Source organism: Xenopus tropicalis, chromosome 6 (genome assembly GCF_000004195.4).
Source record: "Xenopus tropicalis strain Nigerian chromosome 6, UCB_Xtro_10.0, whole genome shotgun sequence".
NCBI classification, from domain to species: Eukaryota; Metazoa; Chordata; class Amphibia; order Anura; family Pipidae; genus Xenopus; species Xenopus tropicalis.
Genome location: NC_030682.2, coordinates 51688294 through 51702631, shown reverse-complemented (window position 1 = coordinate 51702631; position 14338 = coordinate 51688294). Strand labels below are relative to the sequence as shown.

The window sequence follows — 14338 nt, the reverse complement described above, 5'->3', positions numbered from 1 at the left end:
AACAACAGATATTAAGTGTTATCCATGGTAACTGTTTATTTCAGTTTATTACAGTAGAACAGTAATTAGGAAAATGAAGTTGCTGTGTAATATTCTGTCAGTACTAAGCCATATGACCTTCCATTTTTTACTGCCATGCCAAAGAGCAAAAGGAACACAGCCCAAGAAATAATATCTTATCATGCACCAAATAATATATAAAAGTAACTGAAGTCCAGGCATAGGCTCCATATGAGGATTAGGTGCACCAGCATTTCTTCAATGCACCATGGTATTTATAAAATGGCAGTAGTTGTCTTCCAGTTCCAATGTAGTAGTTACGCCATGACTGCAATTTATTACATGACTTAAAATGAACTCACTACTTTATTCTACATTGCTTAGCAGAAAGTTCAACAATAAAATGTCCTTGTGTGTATCTCTGACAATTAGAGGCTTTTTGTCTGTATCTCTAACCCATTGACTCAGAGACTTAGCTACACTCCTGTGACAGTTTATTATGCAAGTCTTGAACAATTAGCCATACTTAAATACTATTATCCATTAAAAATGGATGGTCTATGGCTGGTGTTTTAACTAAGTATATAGTGCCTATGGGTACTTTAACATATAAAGGTTCCTAAAGTTTGTATTATATTATTTTTGTGCAGTGAAACTTACATTCTTGAGGATTGCAAATCTCAAACATGATGTTCTTGTTCAAAAAAGCTAGGGAATCAAAGCTATCTTCATAATACACCTGCTCTTGTTTGCCAGCAATCTCCAGAAGTTGTGTGTTGTTGGCTTGTTGTACTCCTATGGCATAAATGATAACTCCATGGTCCCTTATTGCTTTGGCTGGGTTTCCCACAGCATCCTGGGCCTCACCATCTGTTATGACGATCAGATATTGTTTGGTATTTACACGGCCTCCTTTGGAAGCACTAAAATAAGGTAATGTATATTTAAGGGCTTCCCCCATAAGGGTTCCCTGGCTCAGTTGTTGGATGCCTCTTATTGCTGATTGTATTTCATCCTTTCTTTTGTACCTGTTGAGAGGAAATTCTTCCTTTGTTTCAGAGCTAAACTGAATTAAACCAATCTGGACTCTATCAGGGCCGATTTCTGCCTGCTTGACCATTGACTCCATGAATTCTTTCATTGTTTCATAATCATCACTGTTAATGCTTGCAGAGCTATCAACCAGAAACACGATATCAGCTTTCATGTTCTTACATGCTAGAAAAGAATAACACAAAATAAGTTTCATGAAATATTCCATAAATGTATGCATTTACTATTCTTGCTTTTTTGAATGGGAATAGATAAAAGTAATGTTATTTAAATGGATACAAAAGTCCTAAAAAAAATATTGCCCAGGGGATATTCTTCCTTCAGTCAAGGTAAGAACACTGGTCTAGTTACAGTATATTAAAATGTAGCATTTTCTTTGTCTCTTTTTGTTTTCAGCAATTTGTTGTGTGTTTCTTTGTGTTGTTGTTTGTAGGGAAAGCTCCTATACAAACACAGACTTCACTGTAACTGTTCTTTTGGTCATGTTGCCAAAAAATAGGGAAGGAAATGACTACTTTGCACCAGCATTATGCCTTCCGGTATTTGACATTTTATATTAAGACCAGACACACAGACAAGTATTTTGTGTATCTCGTATACATTGAAAAATACAAAACTACAATTACACTAATTCCATATTCTGAATTAGGAATGCATTTATATATAAACATCCACTCCTCCTGATTGTGTGGCTCTAAAATGCCAAGTCTGTAAATATCACTCACTTCCTTAACTCTGCCAGCTTTCTTTACAATTAAGTTAAAGTGTATTTCTATATAGAATGTGTTTCTCAGTTTAACCCCCCACTTGAAGGTCCAGCATTTGGTTACAGCCCCCTTAGTTTATGAAATGAGTACAGAAAAAGTACAAGAAAATATAGGTGTATCCGTCATTAAGTCATAGTTTCAATAAGATCTAGGATAGCAAATGCATATCTTAAATCTCACTATAACGGAAATACATATCCCAAATCTCACCCTCACTAACCATCAAGCTTGGCTTGGGTTTATCTTAGTGAGTAAATGCCCATTGCCAAACTAATCACCTCCAGGCTGAGCCCCCTCTTGCCATTAATCCAAGCCTCAACTGTATTCAGTGGGAGACTAAGCCACAGTTTGGGTACAGCTCGTGTAGCTATGCGAAGTGGAGCGAAGATTGGCCCTAAAATTATTGCTTTCGCATTTTTTATACAATCCCCACTCCGTGTAGCTGTAGTCTAAGTCTGCCTACAAAATAGAGGCAGAGAAAAGCAGAGCATACACAAGGTCTGACTTTAACCTTAACCATTAAAAAATACCAATAGCATTATTTGCCTCTTACATGTACTTATGCTAGCCTGGTTACTATCAAGTAGAATGTATTATTTTATTATTATCATTATAGGAGGAAGGAAAGTGATCAAAAATCATTGTTTGCTAGAATAGGATTCTATTTCAGAGTTTTCTGTATAATAGGCATTCAGATAATGGGTCACATACTTATTTACAGTCTAGCAATACTATCATTATTATTTTTAACAAGGATTAATATGGATGACTTACCCTCAGGTGTACACAATTCACGAGCCAAATCATTCTTGATCACCTTCAGGGAATCAAAGTTGTTAACAAAAAACATCTTCTCATTTGACCCTGCTATATCTCTAATCTCTTCTTCCACTGCATTTTTAACACCAATTGCAAATATAGTAATGCCATCATTTCTAATTTCTGCAGCTGCTTCTGTGACCCGGTCTTGAGATTCTCCATCTGTAATGACAACCAATGACTGGGGTACTTTATGAGGGCGATCTTTAGCTGCATTAACAAAAAGTTGCTTCATTGACGTTAAAGCTTCTCCTGTTAGGGTACCACCGCCCAACTGTTCTATTTGAGAAATAGCATCCTTTAACATTTTCTGGGTGTTGTGTTCACTGATGAAAAATTCAGTTCTACGAACATCTGAGTATTGGACAACTCCAAAGCGTACTCTGTTGGCACCAACTTGAAACATGCTTATTAATTCAATCATGAATTTTTTCATATCTTCAAAGTCCTCTGGATATATACTGCCAGAACCATCAATTAGAAAGTATATATCTGCTTCTTCTGTATCCACACACCCTAAATTTAAAGAAACAAAATGTGTTCATTCACAAATTCTTAAACCCAACCTCAGGCAACCAACAGTATCCCTTTAAGATGTGCAAACCAAAAGCAAAAGAGCCTATTCCGGAAAAAAATATTCTGCTGGGTGCCATAAAAGTGCAACACTGCAGCCCTACTGTTAAATAATGGTTTTACATAAAGCCTCAACAAAGGAAGAAAAATGATTATGTTAGACCTTAAGCAATCTGGCTGTTAATCTGCACATGCTCTAATTAGACTGCCCTGTGCAGGTTAATAAATGATCTTCAGGTTGCCAAAATCAAGGTCACTTCTCCATTCTAATCCTGACCTATTATCTTCATTCGATACCTCCTTATGGAAATTCTGCATTCTCTAGTTATCAGTAATTGGGCTGCATCCTGGCCCTTTTCTTAACTTTCTAACCAGTCTCTTATAGCAACAAAAGTTCATCATCAGTTCCACTTAATGTAGTGGTACTACAAGGCTCTGTAATTGGTCCGTTGTTGTTATTCTCTCTCTTTAGGAGATCATATCCATTAATTGTCAAATACTTGGACCCCAGGGCAACTACTACTAGATTATCCCTTCTCAAAATTATTAAGTTACTATACAGATTGGCATCTCCTCATTTATGATTCTATATATCCTTTGGATCATTACCCAAATTAAATGGCTGCATTATTACCTTCCTTCACTGCACGAGCAATTGCAGGTACTGCAAATGACTTCACAACAATTTCATTGCAAAGTCGTTTCTGTATTCTGAACTCAAGGTTGGATAGCTGCAGGAAAGATTCCACATTTGTGACATGTTTTCGCGGTGGGTGAGATGCTATGATATCCAGTTCTGTATCATTGATATTCTGAAAGCCAACAGCAAAAACCTCCACGCCAGACCGTCTCAGTTTTGCAGCAGGTTTAGTAAAATTATCCATGGACTGCCCATTAGTCATAACCACCGCTATCTGCTGAACTCCTTGATGTGGCCGGCCGCCATTTTGTTTGGTGAACATTTTTTTCCTTAGAAAGTCCAGCGCAGCACCTGTATGTGCTTTGCCTCCTCTGTATGGCAGCTTAGTTATGAAGTCCAAAATTTCATATTTTTCATTAAAAGTGTTCAGTTTAAGTTCAAGTCTTGGCTCATCACTGTAAAGCACTAAGCCCACTCTAACATTACTCAAGGAAATATCCAGTGCACTAACAACCTTGTGTAGAAAGACTCTGGTTAGTTGAAAGTTGATGGGGCCAATGCTGCTAGATTCATCAATTAGAAACACAATGTCAGCTACAGAAGCACTGGAGCAAACTAGGAACAGAAAAAGAATGATTCAGGTTGTAAAGGATAACATAACATAGCTTCTATAAATAAAAACAATAGTTCATAAAATAAAATATTTAGGAAATTTAGGAATAAGTCATATTCACTGCTGGCACAATATTACTTAGAAGGTCTTTTATTCTTTATTAACCATTATCTTTATTTTAAATAAATGGCTAAAACTGTACTGTCCAATGCTACAGCCATAAGCACAGAACTGCTGCTCTGACTCCTCAGTGAAAAGAAACGCCACATTTCTTTCCCTCTATTAGGTATACAAGATTTTCTGTGTCAGACTTCCTGCTCTCAGAAAAATATTTCAGGGCACGGCACAAGCCAGCTCAGTTTGCTCCTCTCTCCTTTCTCCCCCTCCCTTCTGTTCTCTTGTCTTACCCTCTTTGCTCTCTACCCCTCCCATCTCTGCTGTAATCTGAGCTGAGAGTTTTTCCCTGCCTGCATGCTGCTGTCTGGAAGTGAAGTCAGACCAAGCTAAAATGGCTGCTGCTATCTAACAAACTGTGAGAGTTTTATGGCTGTTTACTGAGGTATGGTAAAGCAATCTGCAGAATAAATATAGCGTTCTAGTTTAGAATATTGTGACTAATCTGTTTAGTAATAAAATGTCTCAGTAACTTTCCTTCTCCTTTAGCTAAGGGACAGAAGTTAAACTTTAAGTTTGGATCTAGAGTAACAGATCCCATGGTGGCTCTATATAAGCCAGCTGGCTGTGACGCTGCTTGGTTGGCATTACAGCAAAACTTGAGAATTATTTCACAGCTACTTTCAAAAAGAAACCATGACACAGAGATGGAAGGTAGAAAAGCAATGAGGTGTGTTCTAAAAGGACCCTAATTATTGTGTCCCTAGAACCTATTATATAAAAAAATGTATGATTTGGTACAATGCTATGCAGACATGCTTTTAATGTCCATGAGATATTTTAACTGTTAACTTTTCTCCACACACTGGTGACTTCCCCTGGGCTCTGGGTTCTGCCTACCTGTTCTGTTTTGTACTTACCTGCTGTGGGTTCTGTAGCACACTGATTCTTTTATCTGACTTAACAGATTACTCGCAATGACTAGGCTCTGTGCCCTTGTTATTTCCTTTCATTGGAGAGATATGGATGTGTGGGCTAAATGTATTTACACTTAAAACTATTAATAGCCCAATACAGTAATGTGGACAATGCTGGTATTTCCACGATACAGCGTCGTTTGGCACTTCTGTAGACCAGCCCTGGGTATGTCTATTCATTGTGATATTTATTACTTGTATGTCTTACTACTGATGTCCCAATACATTGGCAAAGACATGCTGGCAGAACTAGTAACTATGTGAAACATCATACCTTTAACATAGGAAAATATATACAATTACTCCTGTCATCATTATATTGATGATACTTGTGTGAATCTAAATACAATATATGATATAATTCTATGGACTGGGACTTTCTCAAATAATATGCACACTATGCCAGTCCTTTTCCTTGTTATATATTGAGAAAACACATTGATACATTGCTGAAATCATGCAATCCTTTTTAATGTATCATGTCTGTAGCAAGCTTTTTACTTTATTTGCATTTTCTTTTCCTTTTTTTTATTATGCTATCTTTTTTTTAAGTGTTCCTATGTCACTCGCTTGGGTTCCCGCACTTTCCCGCCACTATTGCTTCTTATGTTTGCCTTGTACTTGTCCTATGAGAGGGCTATTGATACAGTCGAAACATCAGTCTTCCTGCAATAAATTGTTATGTTTTTCTGACCTGTGAGTGCAGATCTGATTTTTGAATTTGGTAGAAAGTAATCACTTAGATATTTTTCTACATTCATTATTTCTTCTTTATTCCCTTAACAAAACAGCCCAAGGATGATTATGAGCAATGTTTTCTTTCCATTTTTAGATTATAATTATTACTTTCAACCTAAAACCTAGCATGGCTTGTTTATATAAGAGCCCATCAATTCCCTAGTCACATAGATAATTCATTTCCAAATAAAACATGGAGGAAATTATTGTCACATTGTTGGCTTTTCACATGAGTGACTGATGTAGTGTTACCATTGTAGACATTCCTGTTTATAACTCACCATATAGTATGTATAAGAATTTTCTGATTTGGATGAATATATGCCCTAGATATACACTAGTGCATTCAAGTTCTTAGAATAACTCAAATGAAAGATGTGCAAATGAAGAATTAGAAAACCTTTTAAGTATACAATACCTGCTGGTACAACTGATACTGGGGAAAACTGTAGCATGTCTTCTGCTATAATAACATTGGCCACATCCTGCTGTAAATTTGAAATGTGCTGTAAACCTGTGGTCTGGAAAACAAAAGGATCAGTAGCAATTTTTTCCAGTTCTTTTCGATCAGAATTGCCAATGCCAACAGAGATGGTTGTGACCCCAACACTTTTGAGTTCCTCGGCATGTCTTCTAACAGCATCCTCTGATTTTGATGATGTTATGACCACTAAGAACTGGGGGTTGCCGTAGTTAATCCTACTCCCAGCCTCTTCTATGAAAAATGTTGAGCGTACAAATTCCAAAGCATGTCCTGTTTTTAAGGGGCCACCTCTGTATGTGAATGTTTCCTTAATGTGCTTTAGTATCTCCTCTTTGGTTTCATAATGATTCAGTAGAAATTCAGTTTGGGGTAGACCACTGTACTGTGCCAGTCCTATACGGTGTTTATTTATTCCAACATTTAACTGGTTTATTATGTGTATGATGAAATCCTTCATCTTTTGAAAAAAGATGGTTCCCATGCTTGTAGAAGAATCGACTAGAAATACAACATCAGCGTAGCGCTTTGAATATACTGAAAGAAATTAAGCAGTAGGTTAAAAACATGTACTTTATCATGTGTTCATATCTGCTTTTTATACACTTCACCATTTTACATCCCCTTTTCTACCAACAGCAGTAGGTATAATCCTTACTGTAATCTAGATATACCCTAAATAGTAACCTAAACAGTTAGCTTTGAACACTCAAGCATTTGTATCCCAACACCACGCGAGAGTTCCCAAACTTTTGCATGATTTTCTTCACCCGAATAGCCCAGTTGTATTACGCATTACCTAGTACTATGTTGGTTCTCCTCAGGGATCTAAATGAACCTCCTTTTTCAAAGAAATAAATGTCATCTATAAAATATTACTGTGTTGTTTATGTGACCTACATAAAAATTTTTTTGACAGATTCGCTTATCGCTACTGAACATCTGTGCACTTTGACAGTTAATTCAAGGGGACATAAACCTTCCATAAAAGTGTTGCTTTTATATAAGTATCACCAAAGATATAGAAAATGTTTGTCCAGCCCTGAACAACTTGACAGCACTATATACTTTCATGTATTCCCATTGTTTGGGAATAGGGATAAGTGAATCTGTCCAGTTTAATAAATAAATGTGTGAATCTGAGAAAAATTCCCAAATGTGGCTACCACATGACTTTTTTTCCCGCGTGCAACATTTTTGACACAACCGTGCCTTTTTTTTATACATGACCACGCCTTTTTTACATGACCCCGCCTTTTTTTGTGGCAACCATGACATTTTGCAGCAGCAGAAAACATTTTCCAATAGCAAAATGAGGAATTTTGCAGTGAATCCATGCCTAGTGAAAAAATACGCTCATCACTACTCGGGAGTGACTTCAATAGTTAGGCATCTTTTAGTCAAAATCTGCAAGTGCAGTGACAGGCAGACACCCCTAAAGTCACTGGCAACAGGCACAGACAGTATCAAGGAGAATTGTCCCTTTCTGTGTTGGCTCTTTCCTTATAGACTGTTGCAAGTCATCAAGAGGAAAATTAGTTTTTCCTGTAATACAAGATGATGTTATAGGGCTAATTGGTACATTCGGATAGGTTTCTGAGCTGCGTGTAAAAAGAATCTGATTTAATTACTAATTATCATATAATTGGCATGATATATATAGGGGCCGATTCACTAAAGGTCGATAAAACTAGCGCTATTTATAGCACGCGTTAAACATTTTATCACGTCTTATTTTTTGCGACTTAACATTCGATTCACTAAAAGTACACGCGTCATAATTAAGAAGCAATGTTCTTTGTGTTATCTAACTCGCAATGAGTGATTTTCTTGTGTTAATTCCTGCCACACATGTTATTTCCTGTTGCGGGATATATTTCGCCGCTTGCTATATTTAGTGCACAATTTTACGCACATACCATTACTTTCTAAAAACTACTGTTCTGAAAATGACCATTTCCCTGCAAACTGGAGGATGCATCACTCTACACATACTTGAAAAAATCCTACTGCAAACTCCATGTTGTGTTGCCAAAAGCTCAGGAACCACAATTTTCTTTACGTACCACCTGCCCCAAGTAGGTGTTAATATTTGCACAGATTAATGCGATATTTTGCGCATTAACACTTCATATGCTTTTGTGAATCATGCGTTAGTACTATTTCTATTTGCTAATTAACGCAGTGCGTTAGAAATAACACAGCGCTGATGCGGTTTTTTTTTTTTTTTTTTTTTTTGCTCATATATGATTTAAACCATACTTATTTAAGATTTAGTTCTTAAATAAAGAGGTATGTGTTTCTGTCCCTTTACAAATAAAACAGGCAACATATTAAAAGGTTTTATACATATGACTTGCTAGTGGTTGCATTTGGACTAGAAAATCTCACTGTATAAAATAAATACTGAATAAGTGGTATGTCTCACCGCTGAAGCTTGTTTACACAAACATGAGCAACTGCAGATTTTAGAAACAATATATCACATACTAATTTCCATTTGAGAATAGATGTACCTTGAATATTCAAATCTATGCTAAAGCACAGGTTTTTTAACAGCTGCTCAGTGACATTCTCAGAGTCATCAAAATCATCGAGTTGATAAAAGAACTTTTCGTCGGGCTTGCTTGATGCTTCCTGAAGCTGTCTATCGTACTTGATGTTTGTCCCAACCACATAAACAGATATGCCTCTTGATTTGAGTTCTTTAGCAGGCTCAGTGAGGGTATCTGAAGAGTCTCCTTCTGTCACAATGATAAGAATTTGAGCGACGCTCTCTTCAAATCTACTGCCTGCTGCCTGTGTAAAGTAGGTTGTATTTACATACTCAAGGGCTCTCCCTGTGTAGGTATATCCTTCTACATATTTCATATTCTGAATACTTTCTAAGATTTCAGTTTTCGAAGAATAGCTGTTTAGCAAAAATTCTGGATTTGTCTCATCATTGTAGGTTACAAGCCCAATGCGAATCTTATTAATTCCAACATCCAAATTAGAAACTAAATCATAAAGAAAATTCTTTGCTTTTTCAAAAGTAGCGTCACCCATTCTTGTTGTGCTTTCGACTAGCAGCACAATGTCAGCTTGATTGGCAGTTCTGCAAACTGTAAAATACAAAAAAAATGTATATTGTTAATTTTTTAATGGTGTAAAAAAAAAACACAATGTTATGCCATTTACTATGCTTCAAAACCACAAAAAAACACAAATGTAAAAATATGCCTAATAAAAGTTGTTGTGGTCATGTAGAAATCAATGTGAGCTGTTCTAGGAACATTGTAACAATCTTTATTTAATTCTTGATTTTACAGGTCCTGGGCCTTTTTTTATTTGTAAGTCTGTGAAGATTCATAGGAAAATCTAAAAATAATGAAACATTTGTGGTTTTTGGGGGAAACTAGTTCATTCGGGTGTTCAAAAAGTTCTAAAACCACTAAAATCCGATTGTTAACAAATCTGCTAGTTACTAATATCTTCAGTATTCATAAGACCAGAAACTCACTGTCAATATGGCCTTTAGCTTAAATTGATATAGAAAGATGGGCAATTCATTTAGCACATATGAGATACCACCAACACAAGCTGGAACATTCACTCTGAAAAATAGGGGTGGGCCAAGCCAACCGGGCACCCTAGGCATGTGTGCATTTGCTTGTACAGGGATGGTCGCACAGAGACGTTGTCCGGGGGAGGCTTTACCATAGTAGATGAACAGCCAGGGAAAAAGAGTGCTTAATAGGGGTAGGCAGCAGAGGTACCTGCCAGGCACCTTCTGATTGTTGCACCTAGGCTGGTGCCTCCTCTGCCTACCACTAGATCCAGCCTTGCTGAAAAATTACAATTTTGACCAGTAACAAAAATAAGAAGATAGCCTAAAGGTTTACCTTGAGCAATTTGACCTGTCTGTCTTGCTGCTTCTTCTACAGTTGTGCAGAGCACCTGGATCATGTTTTGGGAAATACTTTGCAGTGCATTAAAGTCTGCAACGCTATAAACATGTTTGTCATCTGGATCACTGGCTATTTCATTAAGCTCAGATAAAACTGCATCTTTAATGCCAATGGCATACAGTATGATTCCAGCGTTCTTCACTGCAATGGCAGGCTCCCTGATGCTATCTTGAGCTTGTCCATCAGTTATAACGACTGCAATCTGAGGCACACCTTCTGCTGCTCTGCTGCCTGCAGCTTCACTAAAGTGCTGCGTCAGCATGAACTCCAGACTTAAGCCAGTCTTTGTCCCACCCCCTTTATACTTTAGATTCTGAATATATTTCAAAACATCTTCTTTGTTACTGTAACTGTTTAGGAAGAATTCTGTACGTGCATTATCACTGTACTGGATTAGGCCAATCTGGATCTTATCTAGGCCAACATCAAAACCATTAACCAAAGTGTACAAAAAGTTCTTCATTGTGATAAAGTTTTCCGTTCCGATGCTCCAGGATCCATCCATAAGGAATACAATATCTGCAATACTGGCCTCTGTGCACACTGAAAAACACAAATGATACAAACTTAAATGAGGTGGTATATGCAATTTTATATGCATATATTACAACATCTACATTTATGTGTATATCTATAAATATATTTCTATATATATTTAATATATGTATATTTATATAATATATTTATATATAAATATATTTATAGCACATATCTTTAAATCTATTTCTCCTTACACATAGGCTTGAATACCAGTGTGACATTTCTAACATAAAATGGAGGTGTTTGTTTTGATTTAGTTGCTCTCACTGGTTATTTTCCTTATTCCTTTAAGGCCACTCTATGATATTAACAACAGAAATCTGCATTGTCCAGACTTTAGATTTTTAAATGTTGGGAGGTATATAATGTGATTGATACACCCACATGTTAGACACAGTGGCAAAGACATCCAGATTGATCATCAATAGTACAATGCGCTAAATATGTCTCTAAACAGAAATGCAGGGAATCATTGTAAATTTTGTGTAAGGTGATTGTTTTATATCTATCAAAAAGCATCTTTCAAGGAGTAAAAACACTGGCAGGACGTAGGCATTTTAGGACATCCTCGCTATAAAAGTGATGTCTTGGTGATAATCCCTGTGATGTTGCAGCAGATTGCCATACTCCTTCACAGAATATGCTAGGGGGATGATTTACTAATCCACAAATCCGAATGGGAAAAATTTGGATTGGAAACGAACATTTTGCGACTTTTTCGTATTTTTTCCGATTTTTTTGTCGCCTATGCGACTTTTTGTAAATTGTCGCGACTTTTCCGTAGCTGTTACGACTTGCGCGAATTGTCGCGACTTTTTCGTATTGAGCGCTCGTAAACGGGGGGCAAACCTTTCAGACTTTGCATGATTTTGGAAGCCTCCCATAGGACTCAATGGCACTCTGCAGATCCAACCTGGCCCAAGGAAAGTCTCCCATAGGGCTCAATGGCACTCTGCAGCTCCAACCTGGCCCAAGGAAAGTCTCCCATAGGGCTCAATGGCACTCTGCAGCTCCAACCTGGCCCAAGGAAAGTCTCCCATAGGGCTCAATGGCACTCTGCAGATCCAACCTGGCCCAAGGAAAGTCTCCCATAGGGCTCAATGGCACTCTGCAGCTCCAACCCGGCCCAAGGAAAGTCTCCCATAGGGCTCAATGGCACTCTGCAGCTCCAACCCGGCCCAAGGAAAGTCTCCCATAGGGCTCAATGGCACTCTGCAGCTCCAACCTGGCCCAAGGAAAGTCTCCCATAGGGCTCAATGGCACTCTGCAGCTCCAACCTGGCCCAAGGAAAGTCTCCCATAGGGCTCAATGGCACTCTGCAGCTCCAACCTGGCCCAAGGAAAGTCTCCCATAGGGCTCAATGGCACTCTGCAACTCCAACCTGGCCCAAGGAAAGTCTCCCATAGGGCTCAATGGCACTCTGCAACTCCAACCTGGCCCAAGGAAAGTCTCCCATAGGGCTCAATGGCACTCTGCAACTCCAACCTGGCCCAAGGAAAGTCTCCCATAGGACTCAATGGCACTCTGCAGCTCCAACCTGGCCCAAGGAAAGTCTCCCATAGGGCTCAATGGCACTCTGCAACTCCAACCTGGCCCAAGGAAAGTCTCCCATAGGACTCAATGGCACTCTGCAGCTCCAACCTGGCCCAAGGAAAGTCTCCCATAGGGCTCAATGGCACTCTGCAACTCCAACCCGGCTCAAGGAAAGTCTCCCTTAGGGCTCAATGGCACTCTGCAGCTCCAACCTGGCCCAAGGAAAGTCTCCCATAGGGCTCAATGGCACTCTGCAGCTCCAACCTGGCCCAAGGAAAGTCTCCCATAGGACTCAATGGCACTCTGCAGCTCCAACCTGGCCCAAGGAAAGTCTCCCATAGGGCTCAATGGCACTCTGCAGCTCCAACCCGGCCCAAGGAAAGTCTCCCTTAGGGCTCAATGGCACTCTGCAGCTCCAACCTGGCCCAAGGAAAGTCTCCCATAGGGCTCAATGGCACTCTGCAGCTCCAACCTGGCCCAAGGAAAGTCTCCCATAGGGCTCAATTGCACTCTGCAGCTCCAACCTGGCCCAAGGAAAGTCACGATACTGAAGCTTGAATGAATCCGAAACTTTCGTACTCGGTGCGATGGCTACGAAAACGTCGCGACAAGTCGTAATGGCACAAAAAAAGTCGCGACAATTTACGAAAAGGTCGTAACGGCTACGAAAAAGTCGCGACAATTTACAAAAAAATCGCAAAATACCAATCATTACGAAAAAAACGCATTCGGACACTTTTTCGGACGTTCGTGGATTAGTAAATGTGCCCCTAGGTGTAACTCCCCTCTCCCTCACGTTCAAAGTCATTTGTCAGAGAAATATACAGTCTCACCTCCATCCTTTTCCCTTAGTTATCCGACATTCCCCCTTAGGCACCCTCCCTCATGAATCCGCCCTCAACCTTTAGTCATACTCCCTCAGTTATCAGACATCCTCCCTCAGTTTTTTTACTCAAATCCCTGAGCAAATTAAATGATTTCAACAATGGAAAAGTAATTAAACTTGTATTCAAGAACCAGAATACTAAATGTAATTAGTCTAATGCCCCTATCTGCAAGTTAATGATTTTATTTACACTTCTTAATATTTGATTATATATATACTGTATATATATATATATATATATATACTGTATATGTATATATATATATATATATATATATAAGTTTCATGATCTGGCTAAAAGTTAAGCCATTACAAATTGCAAAGTTAAAATACAACAAACATGGATAAAATCATTAATAAAATCATTAATTTGCAGATAAGAACATGGGACTTAGCACTGGGGGTTTAATTACATTTTCATCATTTAAATCGTTTAAATCTGTCACACTAACAGAGATTTGACTGAAAAAAAGGAATGAAGGGGATAGCTGATAAATTAGGGAGGAGAGAGAATCCCTGTGGGAGGATATCTGATAACTAAGGGAGCATGGATGACTGTGGGAGAGAAGATTTCTGTGAAAAAGGACTTTAAAAGTAACACACAGTACAGATACAACCTATGTAATAGCCAATGGCATACTCGCATTTATAGAA

General features: G+C 38.4%; 1 protein-coding gene across 4 annotated transcripts in view; it reads right to left on the bottom strand.

The window, feature by feature from the left end:
- Positions 1-14338, bottom strand: part of col6a5 (collagen type VI alpha 5 chain) — a 104971-nt gene that overhangs the window by 63377 nt on the left and 27256 nt on the right. For all 4 annotated transcript variants that reach the window (XM_031903527.1, XM_012965534.2, XM_012965535.2 and 1 more), the window contains 6 exons: positions 10660-11268; positions 9292-9879; positions 6713-7312; positions 3847-4467; positions 2595-3155; positions 661-1218 (listed from right to left, as the gene is read on the bottom strand). In XM_031903527.1, the coding sequence (XP_031759387.1) occupies positions 661-1218; positions 2595-3155; positions 3847-4467; positions 6713-7312; positions 9292-9879; positions 10660-11268 (3537 nt within the window). The remainder of the gene's footprint in view (positions 1-660; positions 1219-2594; positions 3156-3846; positions 4468-6712; positions 7313-9291; positions 9880-10659; positions 11269-14338) is intronic.